This window comes from Aricia agestis, chromosome 6 (assembly GCF_905147365.1).
Source record: "Aricia agestis chromosome 6, ilAriAges1.1, whole genome shotgun sequence".
Taxonomy (NCBI): Eukaryota; Metazoa; Arthropoda; class Insecta; order Lepidoptera; family Lycaenidae; genus Aricia; species Aricia agestis.
The window spans coordinates 6658778-6675921 of record NC_056411.1 but is presented as its reverse complement, the minus strand read 5'-3'; the positions used below and the strand labels follow the sequence as shown (position 1 = coordinate 6675921).

At 37.2% G+C, this 17144-nt stretch overlaps 1 protein-coding gene across 3 annotated transcripts in view; it reads left to right on the top strand.

Annotated features, from left to right (window-relative positions):
- The first annotated feature begins 6511 nt into the window (after positions 1-6511).
- LOC121727687 (protein MTSS 1-like) overlaps positions 6512-17144 on the top strand; it is a 164655-nt gene continuing 154022 nt past the window's right edge. For all 3 annotated transcript variants that reach the window (XM_042115654.1, XM_042115655.1, XM_042115653.1), the window contains exon 1: positions 6512-7004. In XM_042115654.1, coding sequence (XP_041971588.1) covers positions 6933-7004 — 72 coding nt within the window. In that variant the 5' untranslated portion in view covers positions 6512-6932. The remainder of the gene's footprint in view (positions 7005-17144) is intronic.

Sequence of the window (17144 nt, the reverse complement as noted above, 5' to 3'; positions counted from 1 at the left end):
GAGATTGTTTGATTTTTTTGATATAATATTTTGTAGACTACAAATTTTAGTTAGTGTGCGGACTGCGGCTACGAATATGTGCGGCAATGTCCCCACGAAAATAGCCGTGTTCGTTTCATTTTTTGACATGGGTGACACCAAGGGTGACACATAATTATTGACAATAATATGAAAGTTACCTAAAAAAATAATTTAAAAATATCGAATCACTTCGTAAAGGAATTGTAATCGAAATTATCGATTTCATACTGATGTTTCAGAGTGGCGCCGGCGATTTAAAATGGCCGCCCTTTTTATCGATTTCATTTCGATTCAACAGTGTCAATCTCTATTAGCTTAAGCGGGGCTAAAATGGTCTTATAGCAATTCCTCTCAATCAATACACGAAATGAATGAGGCATTTTCTTATTTTTTTAATTTTATTGTCAAGCAGTTTCCATTTTAGTAACTAGATGGCGTATGGGTAGACAACAATGAATAAGGAAACAGATGGTAGCCCAAAAAAGCTACAAAAAAGTGTGGCCGGCGCCATATTGCCAAGAACTAAACATGGCGGTCTATAGTGATGGGACACTCGGTTAATATTTGTCGAGGATATCGATAAGTAAGATGTTATAAGGGAGCTATTAAGGTTAAAATCTTTTAAATAAATGATCAGATTCTTCACCTTATATTTTTTAAATTCGATAAAAAAGTACATCACTAAACGTCAAATCTACTAATTTCTATGTTGATTAAATATCGAAAATCAAGCCATGTTATATTCTATCACAAATCTTCTTTATTGTCTAATTATTAACTAAATTAGCACATACGAAGTCAAGCCATCGGTAAAATAACAACAATTTTAGTAAAAATATAAACGTACCGATCCAAGGACAAACTTTTTTAAATTTCTTCACTTTTTTGACGGACTATAAATTAATTTAAAAAAAAAAGCAAATTGGTCCAAAAATTTGGCCGATATATCGATATTTTTTTCGCGATATATCGAAACCGATATTGATATTTTTTCAAATATCGATGTACCGATATATCGATATTTTCTTTCAATTTCGACATCCCTATAATACGACACTTTTACAGTTTATGTACCTACCTCGGAGAACCGGAACATAAAATGGCGGACCGGCCACAGTATTTTGATTTTCTAGAGACCCTTATGCCGCGTCCACTTATAAAAGTCAATGGTAGACAACTAACGGTAATACCAGGCAATACCATCAATAATTGCTACAAAAGTGGGCAAAAGAATCTAAAACTTGATACATTTCAATTTGAAAAAGACACGATGATATTCGAATGAATAGGATAATAAAGTTATTGTAACGATGTTTTAGTTAAAACTCACGGAAGAAATAGCCCTATTTATCGATATTCACACCAAATGTCACAGGAATTATAAATTTTGGTTTTGACAACATCTTACCTGCACTTTTGCACGATAACGGATATTTAACCGGATACCAATAATGAACATTAAAACCCCAAATAACACAATTTGAGAAAAAATAATAAAAGCCACACCAACAACAAAAAGTAGAAGAAGTTTGAAAGTGACATGCCCGCCAAAACTCTTTCAGTTGTCACTTGTCAGTTTTCAGTTTGACAAGTTTTTATTATGTCAGCGTGTTCCTAAACTACTACCAGTATACTGGCCTAATCGCTTAGGCCAATGATCGCTTAGGTTTAAAATATTTTGATTTATGTCACACTTGACAGTACACTGATATTTTTTGGAAATACAACCCATATGTAGTCAGTGATGCCAACCTGCAGATAATTTCAGATCGGTGAGGAACCAATAGAAAATCTAGAAGTGTTTATCCTTACGCCATCTAGTTAAGATTGTTAAAAATAAAATTAAAAAATATATATCAAAATCGCTCATTATTAAAACTGTCAAAGTCACGAATGTCAAATTTAGACCAATTCTATTGGTCTAAATTCGTACTAATTTGACATTCGTGAGTTTGACCAATTCAATTGGTTTTTATTCGTACTAATTTGACATTCGTGACTTTGACAGCTTTGACAGTTCATTTTGTGAATTGTTTGAGAGGAATTGCTATACGACCATTTTAGCCATAGATAAAGTATTATAGTATAGATGTAGTCTTAGCCCGTCATCGCGTGGCCATTTTGTGCTTATTTTCATACAAGTAGTGTGCGTTTATTTTCTTAAATATTTCTATTTGTCGATCATTTCGAAGCACTTTATGATACAGGGAAGAAAGTCAATTAGTTCATGATATCGATTAACTATAGTTCAAGTTATAAGAATCCGTAAACACACGTGAAAAGCTATGCAATTTTTATAGACAAATTATTAATTGATGTGACGCTTTTAGTACTAATGCCTTATATAGCACGAATAAGGGATTAATAAACATAAATTATCTTTTTAGCTTACAAAAATACCGATTGAAAAGCCCAAAATACGTTGTTCAAAACTTACGTATTTAATGTTAAATCCACGTGTTTGAGGCATTCTTTGACCATTCTTAAGGTTTATTATTTAGCGGAACCACAAAACTCAACAATATCTAGCATCAACACTTTTATTACATGAAATATGCAGCCCGACTCCTTTGTTATGTCCTAGTAAGTAGGACATATCATTACACGCTTTTGACGCTTATACACCGATAAATAAGGCTCTCTCCAGTTTCTAGTACCTCAATGATCATAGATAAAGTATTACGGTGGTATGAATAAAAAAATCTTAGTGAACGTTTTAACAGCTTTCTAACTAAAATGTTCACTAAAGTTAAAAACCGTCTTATAATACTCCATATGAATAAACGCTTGCTAAGCCTTCGCTAAGTAAAATACCTTTAGATGACGTTTTATAAGAATTTTTTTTGGTAATGTTGGCAGTGTGTCAATTTATTGTATTCCACAGATAAAAAATTGTATTCAATGTGTCAAAAATAAAGAGTAAAGAAAAAATAAATGTACTTTATGGATTTTATAAATCATAGAGCAAAGTAGACTTTGACATTGGCAACTCACTAAGGCCGCCATAATAAAAGAAGAAGAAGAATAATGAAAAGAAGGAGAAGATAACTAAAAATACTATTTTATTCTGTTTTACTTTTGAGGCCTACAATTAGTGCATTTGACACAATGTATCTAAGGGTCTATACAGACGGACCGCATTTCAACTGCAATCTAACCGCAAATTGCAGTTCAAGTGCAGTTTGAATGCAGTTGACACGACTGCAATAGAACTGCAAACCAAACGCGCAGTTGGATTGCAGTTCATTTGCAGTTGGCGTGCAGTCGTGTGAACTGCATACCGACTGCATCCAAACTGCACTGCTGGAGAGTGGACCGTGCGGGCGGGTAGGATGGTGCAGTTTAGATGCAGTCAGTATGCAGTTCACACGACTGCACGCCAACTGCAAGTCTGCAACTGAACTGCAATCCGACTGCGCGTTTGGTTTGCAGTTCTATTGTAAGGTCTACACAGATGGACCGCATTTCAACTGCAATCCAACCGCAAATTGCAGTTCAAGTGCAGTTTGAATGCAGTTGACACGACTGCAATACGACTGCAATAGAACTGCAAACTAAACGCGCAGTCGGATTGCAGTTCAGTTGCAGTTGGCGTGCAGTCGTGTAAACTGTATGGTTTGCAGTTCTATTGCAGTCGAATTGCAATCGTGTCAACTGCATTCAAACTGCACTTGAACTGCAATTTGCGGTTGGATTGCAGTTGAAACGCGATCCGTCTGTGTAGATCCGTAATCGTGTCAACTGGATTTAAACTGCACTTGAACTGCAATTTGCGGTTGGATTGCAGTTGAAAGTCGGTCTGTTTGTAGAGACCCTTACTGATTCTTGAAATTGCAATAATGTCAGAAATCGCGATAATACTCGATATTGCGTCCATTTTCAGTCTCTTAAAATGGTCTTAAAGTAGGGCCGAGGCTCCACTAAAGTTTGCGAACTCCTATTTGACGTTTCGCGCCTAAACAACTGTTAGCAAACGTTTATTCATATTATCGATTATGCATAAAATGTTCTTAAAATAGGTTTAAAACAGGCGCGCTATTTTTTGACAGCTGTCACCTTAAAAAGGTGTTAGAGCACTGTTAGAGAACCTTTATTCATATTAAATTTTACAACAGGCTTATAAAGCTGTTGTAAACCTTCGCTAAGTTTTTATTCATACGACCGTTAAAGTATAGATGTAGTCTTAGCCCGTCATCGCGTGGCCATTTTGTGCTTATTTTCATACAAGTACTGTGCCTTTATTTTCTTGAATATTTTTATTTGTCGATTATTTCGAAGCACATTAAGATACAGGAAAGAAAGTCAATTAGTTCATGATATCGATTAACTATAGTTCAAGTGATGAGAATCCGTCAACACACGTAAAAAGCTATGCAATTTTTATAGCCAAATTATTAATTGATGTGACATTTTTAGCACTAATGCCTTATATGGCACGAATAAGAGATTAATAAACTTATAAATTATCTTTTTAGCTTACAAAAATACCTATTGAAAAGCCCAAAAAACGTTGTTCAAAATTTACGTATTTAATGTTAAATTCACGTGTTTGAGGCATTCTTTGACCATTCTTATGGTTTATTATTTAGCGGAACCACAAAACTCAACAATATCTAGCATTAAATGTTCACTAAAAATCTTTATTAACACTTTTATTACATGAAATATGCAGACCGACTCCTTTGTTATGTCCTAGTAAGTAGGGCATAACATTACACGCTTTTGACGCTTATACACCGTTATAAGGCTCTCTCCAGTGTTTAGTACCTCAATGTCAATGATTTTAGCCATTGAGGTACTATAGACTATAATACTTTATCTATGATTTTAGCCCCGAAGTTCCGTTTCATGCATCTGACATTTTTGAAATATTTTCGTAATACTCATGTAATACTCCTATTTCACAGTTAATAATATAATTTTATATTAATAAGTTTTTACAACTTTTCATTTTTATTCATTTACAATTATAGGAAACATTTGTTTTTGTAGATGAAATATAATTTATTACATTTTGTTTTTTTTTGTTTTCTTGTAAAAAAACCGTAACAAGGAATATTTAAAGAACTGTCACCCATATCATCTTAAAACGCACAAACTATAAATGACTTTCTTTTCTGTATTATAATGTGCTTCGAAATTATCCACAAATAGAAATATTCAAGAAAATAAACGCACACTACTTGTATGAAAATAAGCACAAAATGGCCACGCGATGACGGGCTGAAGATTATAGTCTGTCAAGAAAGTGAAGAAATTAAAAAGTGGCAACATCGTAGTGTCATCCCTTTCAAATCAATCTGAGAAAAAAAAGGATGAAACTACGATGTTGCCACTTTTTAATTTCTTCACTTTCTTGACAGAATTACACATCTATACTACAACGGCCCAGCCCACTGACTTTTATAAGTGGACGCGGCATAATGGTCTCTACCAAATCAAAATACTGTGGCCAGTCCGCCATTTTATGTTCCGGTTCTCCGAGGTACATAAACTGTCTAAGTGTCGTATTATAGGGATGTCGAAATTGAAAGAAAGTATCGATATATCGATACATCGATATTTGAAAAATATCAATATCGGTCTTGATATATCGCGAAAAAATATCGATATATCGGTCAAATTTTTCGACCAATTTGCTTTTTTTAATTAATTTATAGTCCGTCAAAAAAGTGAAGAAATTTAAAAAAAGTTTGTTCTTGGATCGGTACGTTAATATTTTTACTAAATTTTTTGTTATTTTACCGATGGCTTGACTTCGTATGTGCTAATTTAGGTAATAATTAGACAATAAATAAGATTTGTGATAGAACAGAATATAACATGGCTTGATTTTCGATATTTAATCAACATAGAAATTAGTAGATTTGACGTTTAGTGATGTACTTTTTTATAGAATTAAAAAAATATAAGGTGAAGAATCCGATCATTTATTTAAAAGATTTTAACCTTAATAGCTCACTTATAACACCTTACTTATCGATATCCTCGACAAATATCAACCGAGTGTCCCATCACTATAGACCGCCATGTTTAGTTCTTGGCAATATGGCGCCGGCCACACTTTTTTGTAGTTATGTCGCTTCCATCTGTTTCCTTATTCATTGGCCCAGCCGCACCTGCGTCGATCGTCCGAAGCTTCGTGCTATGAGACGATAGTATCTTAGTATCGTCACGATACTATTTGACGATACCGTACACGCAGATCGTCGAAGAGTATCGGTTCTAGCGCGAAGCACTATGCATATATTATGCGGCCGCGGCATAATACTTTATTTATTAACCCTTACGCTTTGATTTATTTGAATTTCGATGTTAGTCGTTACTTCCTTGTAACATCTTTGTAGAAAGCTAGTCCGCGACTCCACGACTAGCGACTTGCGACTTGCGAGAGTTGCGACAATAATAAAAACTGGGCAACACTGTTTGAGGCTTCAAATTCAAAACCGATGGCTTTTGACGTTTCTAATAATCTCAATTTTCATTCGGTTCGCCCGGCGCTCCATTGTTGGCGTTGCGTGTTGTTTTGTTTGTTTATTTAATCGAATGCTTCTGTATGAAAAGAAACATCGCAGTTGTATTTTTAAATCATTTTAATTTGTAAATTCAGCGTGGTGCTTATATAATAAACTTTCAGTGACAAAAAGCCATTTTCTGGATTTTTTCGTCACGCCGATTTAGTGGTGGATATTCATGTTTATAAATATTGATTTGCTTTAATCGTATTTAGTACTATTTAAATTAAAAGTAACGGTGAATGAAATGTAGATTTGGAAATGAAGTGATACGACACAATAAATATGCAACAGATGCTTACAAGTTCCGGCGTTAATGGTGAAATGCGCGATGTGAGTGCAAGTGCTTGAGCGTGTTTTTTGTGTTTTTGTGTTCAATTTGTTTTGATTTCCACCATGGACGGGACTACTGAAAAGGATTGCTCTCCGCTATGGAATCTGTACCAGCAAATAGTATCGGACATGAAGGTAGGTCAGTTTTATTAATTGTTGGATACGTCACACTCTGCGAACTGTAATCGGTCTACATTATTTTCTAAATTGATCTGTTTCAGTTGAAGATATTGCGTCCGTAATTGATATTTTAGCCTACTTTTGTAGTGTACTACGGATTTTTGTGAAATTATCGTAGTATTCATTCATTAATTTAAATATTTATTTGTTACTTATTATTAAGAACGCTGGAAGATGGTTGGAAGCTAAAGCCTTATCGTTTTTATGGTTCCATACCCAAAGGTTAAAAACGGGATCCTATTACTGAGACTTCGAAGTCTGTCCTTATGTCCATCTGTCTGTCTGTCTCCAGGCTGTAACTCAACAATGGTAATTATAGCTAGAGAGTTATAATTGTCACAGATAGCATATTTCTGTTGCCGCTACAACAACATACTAAAAACAAAATAAAATTAATATTTAATGGGGGCTCCCATACAACAAACATGACTTTTCTTGGCTTTTTTGCTGATATCAATAATGGCAACATGTAGGTAGGCACTTGAAATTTTCACAAAATCCTCCATTATTACTTCGATCGCAGATTCCAGGAAATGCTTTTGTATTCTATTGTTGTCGCGATCACCGGTGCTCTTATGGGGCTTGAAGAATTATATATGTGTACCTTAAGTAATTTATTTAATAAAACTAAAGTGAAACACAGTTTTTGGCCTATTTTTGCTCTATAACAGTACTGAATCCTTCGTTTGCGAGTCCGACTCGTACTTGGCCAATTTTTTCCATCTTAGTTCTTCAATCACTGTCTCTTTACCTTTTAATTATGCACATAGAACATTCCTTAATTTCTTTCCAAAAAGGTTTTACTATCTACTATAGTATTAAGTCATATAAAAATCTAGATCACTAATGCACACAGCAGCAGCGTTTACCTATTTTATTTAGTGCATGCAACATACACAATATGTAAATGTACTGCTATAGTATTCTATAATTATGTTTAAAAAGTTTTCAATTGTAAAGCAATAAAAGTTAAAAGACTTTACGTGATTATCAGTCTGATGACTGAATATTTATGTCTTGCCGCACTCTTGTGCGCATATTAATCCCACACATTTGGCAAATTAAATGACTAATCAATTCGGTCAAACTGATTGTAGGTCTACCTGACCAAACTTGTGCACTCTCATGGGAATGTACGAAACTGTTCAAGTGGCCAGTCATTATTGATGTAACCAAACATCTCAAAAAAAAAAAGTTTAAAGCTACCGGGCAATATTATGATTTGGAAAGGGGTGTACTGTATATATATATATTACTTGACGTCCGATTATATGCATTTGCATACTTTCATATGCAAATGCATATAATGTCACTTTTTAGGCGATAGTGCATATTTTGGCAATTTTTCGTTGATAGTGCATATTTCAGAAGTCTTATACCCTCGTAATATCCAAACTAGCTATCATGACACACACACTGAGGCCACAAAACAGAGGTATGATAGATCAAAATACTTAAAATATGTGGCTCCATCCCCATTTAAATAATGCAATACACCCAATAGATACAATATTTTTCTATAAACAAAATTTTTCTTTGTAGTTGGCAACATTAGTAAAAAATTTGAATAAAGTAGTTAACAATTTATTAAACTTCCATGGGCATTAAGATTGAGATCGGAAAATGTTGGTAGAAAATTATTATTGGTGCTGTATAGAAAATGAAATATCCTGGATTTGATGAAATTATAAAAATTGACGCTTTTATTAATGGCACCACTGGAACGCTCTTCAAAAAATAATAAATTTTAGTAATAAGTGGCTTTGATTGTGCATACTTATTTTGTGCATATTTCGGCCATTTATCGTGCATACTTTGCATATTTGCATTATAGAGGGATATAGTTTGATAAGAAACAGACTTGATCAGGCAAGGAAAGCATTAATTATTAACATTGTTTTAAATTGTGAATCTGGTACAGTTCTAGTTTTGCATGCCATCTGTTGGCAAGGTCATGGAGTGAATAGTGAATACTGATGAACAAACAAGCAACTGTTTAGCTATTTTTTTACCTTGGAATTTGTATGATTATGACTCTTATGTCCTTACCTTAAAGATCCTGTCAAAAACAAGACAGCATAGACAGTAACATCATATATGATGTTACTGTCTATATATTTTCAAATAACAATACACTAATAAATGTTCGTAAGTATTATTCGTATCGCCAAATGGAGCGTGGACGCTGAGGTGGACGCCTATCGACATTCTGCTATGTTTAATTTAATTTTCTAGTTACTGGTTAGTTGGGGGTGTTTTTATTTGTAAATAGATAGTAAAGGTCCTTTGCTAGGGTCACTATTGTAGGTTTATGAAAGCATTGACATAATATTGTAAGTAATAAATTGTTGTAATAACTAAATATTATATCTAACATAGGTAACAGATAGATCATACACCTTCACATCACTGCATAGAACAAAACTAAGTGTAGGCCGCACACTAGGCGACACGCGACAGCGACAGCTCGGCGACTAGACGCGACGACAGGCTACGGCCGACAATTTTCATATATTTTGTTCGAAGCTCCGCACACTGGCGTCAGAGTCGCGGAGTAGCGTCAAGCTAGGGGAGTGGCGCTCGCTCGCTACCAGTCGCTGCGTCTGGTAGCGCTGTGCGACGACAGTCGCGCGACAGCGCATCGTCAGCCTCGCTGTGGCCTGTGAGCATTCCCAAGATAAGCACCAAGGCAAGAGCAACTAGAAGCTCCATATTCACTCACAAGATGAACAACACGGTCGTCTCTCTCGAATACTCTACTACTTATAATGATGGCTTCCTACACGGCGTCTGTCTCAACGACTAGTCGCCGACGAAAGCGACAACTCGGCGTCTAGTCGCGGCGACAAGACGCTAGATGCAAATGTCAACGCTGCGTCTGACGCGGTGACAAGTCGTCCTGTTTGCTATAATAATGGCTCTCAGTGTCGCCGCACACGGGCCACACGCGACAGCCACAAACGCCGTTTTAACTTTTAAGCTAGCCTATTGGTCGTAATGTGAAGAGTTGTAGCGTGTGGCGGTCATCGGCGTCAAAAAATGTATGAAAACTACAGGAAATATGCCGGTAACGGCGTTTGGTGGTTGTGGCCGGTGGCCCGTGTGCGGGAGCCCTAAGTCGCTTCGACCTGCTGTCTGTCCATAATATGTAACATAATGTTGTTAGCAGGGGCGGATCTTGATTTGTGGGGCCCTGGGCTAATCCTGCTTAGGGACTAGGGTCTTAATTACTCAACTAATTGCCATTTTGACAAGAAACTGTTTTGGCTGATTCTCCAAACCGCAAAATTTAGTTGTCCGGGCGTATAAACTACCCGCAGAGTTACATAATATGTAGATCTTTGTATTTTTTTTATAGCAATATAAGGTGTGATCTAACTGGGCCACTTAGGTTCTGTAGAAAAACTTAATTGTAAATATAATTAAAATTAATTTAAAGGTCGAAAAATTGATTCCCTGGACGTGTCCTGTCCCCAGAATTCACTATAAATTCCCAAAAAAATCCCACAAATACGATGAAATTCTAATTTTAAAGTAAATAAATCGTAAGAATATAAACAAAAGATTTATAAAACAATTGTAAATAAACTTATATATCATTATATAAATAGAAAAAATCATTTTAAGATTTGTCCTGGCTCACATATTGATTCCCTATACGCTTCACTTGGAAGCTCGTACCTCCCTCGTTATAAGAAGCACGTGGTTGCGGGTACGCAGGGCGGGAGGTTCAGTAGCCCTCTAAACATCATGGAAGGAGGTCACACAATTCGTTGCTCCGTTTCCGAGTTACAAAGGAAAATATCTGATTCCCTCAACCTTGGTTCCTTACACAATTGATTCCCTATTCGCTAATTACAATGTCATTTCCAAAGTTAAGTTTGCTTAGACACGATGTAAACGACGATAATGAGTATGAATTTTGATAGCGCCAAAATACACGGATTCAGCGGGATTTTACATTCCATGTATGAAGTCGCTGGAAACTCGTTTATAATAATCAGTGCCGGTTTTAGCACTACCAGCGCCCTGGGCAAGATTGCTTTGGCGCCCAGGGTGGCTGGTGGTGTGTGGGGGCTTGTGGCGCCCCTTTTTGTTTGCCTTTGGCGCCTTTTTTGTCCGGCGCACTGGCCGGTCGCCCAGCGTCGTCGTCGTCGTCGTCCCCCCCCCCCCCAACGCCGCTACTATTTAGTGAAGACATAACGTGCGCGTATGTTTACAATATCGGTTAAACACCTCGGTGCGTATAACACGGGTCCGCCGAAAACACGAGCCCCGCTTTATAAATAGCTCGAAGTTCGAACAGCTGTTCTCACACTTTATTAGTTCCGCAGCGGTTTCTGTGATCACGAATATGCTGTTTATCGAACATATTAGGAGCTAAATGACGCCCGCAACTCCGTTGCGCTTAAATTCGTCTATCGCGGGAACCGTACAGTTTACTCTTTTCTGGAATAAAAAGTATCCTATGTCCCTTCTCGGGACTCAGAGTCTCTCCATACCAAATTTCTGCTTAAATCGGTTCAGCGGTTTGAGCGTGAAGAGGTAACGGACAGACAGACACACTTTCGATTTTGTGATGTTCTAGTATGGAATATTATGGATGTTTTCCTTCATTAAATAATCATCAGTAGAATTTGTATATGTAAATAGGCTATAGCACATACAATGTTTTTATTTTTTTAAAATGAAATAATGGGGAAAACAAGCAAACGGGTCACCTGATGGAAAGCAACTTCCGTCGCCCATGGATACTCGCAGCATCAGAAGAGCTGCAGGTGCATTGCCGGCCTTTTAAGAGGAATAATATAATAGAGGAGGGTAGGGATGGGAAGGAATTAGGGGAGGGTAGGGAAGGGAATAGGGTAGGGGATTGGGCCTTCCGGTAAACTCACTCACTCGGCGAAACACAGCGTTAGCGCTGTTTCACGCCGGTTTTCTGTGAGAACGTGGTATTTCTCCGGTCGAGCCGGCCCATTCGTGCCGAAGCACGGCTCTCCCAAGTATAAATGTCTTAATTATAAGCGGAGTTCTTACTATAATATATTAAGTATATTCCTCTATGAATTTCGTAGAACAGGATACATACTTATGGCGAAAATAATTACCAATGCAAGGGAGGAAATTAACTAAAAAGTCATTAATTTAATCGACTATTCGTTAGTGTTACAAAATTAACAATTTATTTCTTTTTAATTGTAAGACTTGTTAGTCGTTTTATCGCAACGATGCTAGGTTTTAAGGCCAACTAGTTCTGTTGCTAGTTGTTATTGAATTACTGGTATTTGAAAAACTGCTACTAATTACTAATTATTTCTACTAGCTTTATTATTAATGTGACCAGTTGCTTGCAGACTGCAGTGCTGTTGTGTCCTCAAAACAACTCATATTCAAAATAACCAGTACTGATGTATCAGTGGCTCAAGTTGACCGAGCAGCCTGGAGTCATTCATTCATATAGTGCCCAAGTGTGTACTGTGTAGGTAATAAATACGCAAGGACACTGTTTCCTTACGCATGTGGCCAAATAAACCGACACGACGCGAATATGAGATATCAGAAGCAGAACTTACATTTTACATGCCATGAAATTTTGCAAGAGTAAAAATCGAGGGTGTACACTGTACGGTTTCCGCGCAAAGTCGCTTGAAAACATCTATCAAATATTATGACCGTCGTCTATGGAACCTAGTTTGGTTGGTTGGTAATTTTGGAATTAAATTATTAATATTATTCTTCATCAAGTAAACCAAGTTATTGATTCGGTAAAAAGCTTGCCACATTTCAATCAAGCCAATTATTGGCCTGCCCTAAAAACTAAATATGGTAGCCCTCGAGTTGGAACCTGTTCAGCAAACCTGTACCGGTCCAAAACTAGGCCGGATCCCCAGATACAATGGCGTTCGAGGCACAATGCTCGTGCAGGCCTGAGGAACTAGTTAGTGCTTTCATTAGCGGCTGGCCTATATTCTGGCCGTTACTTTTTTATACAAATACGCTGGACACAAAGGGGGTAGTTTCGAAGTAGGCGCATGATCTCGTTCCTTTTGGAAGGTTTCTAGTAAATGTGTGAAAAATCTCAAAATTGCTGTTAGGAATCAAATTCAAAACTGTGCCATTGACTTAATTTTAACCTTTAAGCTGCAAAATATATGTTAAGGATTCATTTAAAATATAGTGGCGCTGTCATTTATCCTCTTTTAATCTCGCGGTGTCGCCGTCAAACCGCGCGTTTGGGTGGATGCACAGGGACGGTTTCAGCACTACCAGCGCCCTGGGCGAGATTGCTTCGGCGCCCAGGATGCTGATGCCTGATAGTGCTGAAAATTTTTTGGCGCCCCTTTGGTTTGCCTTCAGCGCCCCTTTTTATCCGGCGCGCTAAGCGGTCGCCCAGTGTCGCCCCCCTCCTCCCTCCCCCCCAAAGCCGCTACTGTGGACGCACATAGATCGGCCTGAAAGTACAAGTTGGAACCGAGCGACACGCGACAACTGCAGACTACGTGTCGTCGCGACACTACTGGTTTCTATGTATTTCTAATTTTTATGAATAAGTCTCGCTAGCTTCGTGTCGCTAGTTGCGGAGAGTATTTCATAGAAATACGTAGAAACCGGTAGTGTCGCGGCGACACGTCGTCTGCAGTTGTCGCGTGTCGCTCGGTTCCAACCACCTTTAGCGTCGCTAGCTGCGGAGGGTATTTCATAGAAATACGTAGAAACCAGTAGTGTCGCGGCGACACGTCGTCTGCTGTTGTCGTAAGTCGCTAGGGTCTCCTTTAAAAAGTTTCTTAAAATTCAGTTAAATTATGGAACTTCTGTAAGTTCATCTCGAAGAGGTGAGACTTTGAATGAAAGGACTGCTCTTATCGGGAGTTGTATGGCACACACGCATTCGTAATACCACACCGACCACCGTGACAGATGATTGGTTCCGTCTGATGAAATTCATGTAGCCAACGCAATAGTTTTGTTAAAGTTAACCTCGTTCATCACGTGAGGCGTTGCGTACTGAAGCAGTTAATTGATGTGTAAGTTGTGTTTTTGCGCATCCGTTCCGGGCGATCAGACCCGTAGGCCGTAACGCCTAATTAAGTATTGCATCTTGCTCTACTCTGGTTACAATTTGCTTTTGTGACCGCATTCGAAAAAGCGTAAAAATGCCTCCTACACAGGTTTCGGTGATGGTGACAGGTTTCATTGGAACCAGGACAGCTACACAGGCGTCCATGCGCCCATAGCGTGGCCTCTCACATAACCCTGTGAGACGGATGATATGACTGGAGCAGAACCGACTTCAAAAAGTATAATGTCCATACCATTTACTGGATGCTCTACGTTTACTATGGTAAGTCCATTCCTGTTACTGTACAGTTGACAGTTCTAAGGACTGAACTGGGCTTGGACGAATCCCGTTTACCGTTCAGTAATCACTACTGAATGCAAGACTATATTTAGCCGATTATTCAATAAATAAATAAACTAGCATACAATCACTGCGCCTGCACTTAGGTCATCTATGATATCACTATTCACTGATGGATTCATGGTCGGTAAGCGCGCTCACAGGCTGCCATATATTATTGTTTTCTGATAACTTAAATAATTCAGCTACAGCCTTGTCGTATTGTTTTCGTCATAAGTAATTATTTTGCCGCTACCAGTTAGAACTTACCATAGCATGCTTTAAATTTAAGACAAGTTTGAATGCAATATTAAAATCATGAAAATATTCAAAAGCTTTGCTAATCATCGGTATCAGGTTTCAGCAGTTCTCAATATTAAATACAAATAGAGCTGATGGTTATAGTTTTCGTACTAGAGAACTAATATCAGGCATGGTCGCAAACATATGTAGAAGAATCATCTCTCGCATAATATGCACATGTTTCTTGCCACGATTGCATTTGCATCGTCCATAACGGGACAAATGGGACGCAACGAGCTTATCAAGGGGTTTCAATATCGCACGAGGACGGAGACCCTAAAAGATACGACGATAACTTGTATAATCACCGGAGTGCGCCAAGGGTGCCACGTTTTGAGGGTTGCTATCGATTTTGTTGAAGGTTAGGGTACACATTTGTTACGTTATTAAATACTACTCCTGAATACTATATTTGCAGGATCTTGGTATATATGTTCTAATCTTAGATTTCTTGTTCTTGTGACGCGACAGTGATTATTTTACACCGCCGATACTTTTGAAGGTTAGGACACATTTGTTAAGTTTTTAAATACTGCTCCTGAATACTATCTACATATCCAGGATCGTGGTATGTTCCTTAAGAAAAAGTACCATCGAGGAAATTGATTCCTAGGCAGTTGACAGACCAACGCCATTTGGTCGGATCATGTCAATTCAATGTTAATTGTGACCGTAGGTCCCCCATCTGCCTAGGAATCAACTTCTCTGATAGTACATGGTTTGTGACACGATATTGAGTGATATCGATTCAAATTTAATGCTTTATTTGTTTTAGATCTGACACTAATTTAAATCATAGTATGTATGTTAATAGCATTGGATTTCATTAGATTATGTAAGCGAATCCCGCGCGTAGCAGTTGCGTAGCGGTAATTGTTTTTGTAGTCGTGACAGTCTTTCATAAACGGAATTTTCAATTCAGAAGCAATACCGATAAATTAGAGGGCGACTAACCCCAAAAATCAAACATCGTTCTTCTCTCTTCACACTCACGCCCGTTTTTCATATGCCACGTGAAAAAGAACGACGCGGATTCATCGCCAAATTAGTTTTTTCTCAATAACTCGATAAATATACAACATTTTAAAAATCCGCTAGGTCGATCTGTCAATGATAGAATTTTATACAATGTATTAAAATATTAACTTAGTTCAATGCACGGTTATGCCAATAAATGAAAAATTCGTGAAAATTTGATGCATCTTTGTGATTTTTTTCTATCGAGAAAATTTTAAGATATCGTGTTTTTGCTCAGATCGAATTCTCGGAAATATAATGTAGTATCTAATTTTTGAAAATGAAACAATTCGGGGCTTATTTTCAAGTATAAAAATGAATTATAAAATCGACACTTTAGGGTTAGTCGCCTCCTTAAGTAGCCTTTTAGCCGTAACATAATTATATATATAGGGTGGTTATAGGAGCTATTTAGAGAGGGAAAAAAAATTTTTTCTTTTGTCTGTAATGTACGATGGCAATAAACAAAGTCTGCCTGTGGGGACCCGGTCTGGTGAAAGCATTCCGCGAAATGACGAATAAAGCCAATGTCAAGGTTTCGGGGATTACATTTTCCTGGTGAAAATCTCGATTCTTTTGATCCCTGTTTCTAAAGAAAGCAAAACAAACTAAAAACACTAAACAGAGAAAAATAACAAATACGAACAGTATTGGAAAAGCTTTCGTTTGTGTACTATTCGAAGTAATTGCTTTGTTTTGATATCTTCAGTTTCAGCATTTCAGTTGTACATCGGTTCCTGATTAAGCCAAAATAATTTAAGGCTGGTGTTTGCGCAGGTTTCACTAAGTGAGCTACTTACTCTAGTTCCTGAACCGTCTAACAAGACGTTTCTACTTGCAGTTATTTTATTATGTGGTGAAATCATACTTTGGTACAGCGGGGCTGTATTCATTTTTTTTAAATCGCAAAATGCAGCGGGGCTAAAATGGCCACATTTAGCAATTCCTCTCAATCAATTCATAAACTGAATTGTCACAACTGTCGTAACTCACGAATGTCAAACTAGTACGAATTTAGACATCTGAATTGCCAAAATAGTGTCAATTTTGCGATTAAAAAAAATAATCATTATGATGAATCATAATGGTTATTTTTTTAATATGAATAATATGAATAATAAAATTCTTCAAAGAGACCATTTTAGCTCCGTTTGTCTGCTTGCAATCATATCTAGTAATTCGTACTAATTTGACATTAATTGTCAGTTTCACAGTTTTGACAATTCATTTGCTGAATTGATTGAGAGGAATTGCTAAATGTGACCATGTTAGCCCCGCTGATCTTTAAAATAATATAATACAGACTCCACTATTATTATCAATTTACTTACCAAAATTTCTGGTTTTCTATAAACTAGAGATCGCCCAATGGTCGA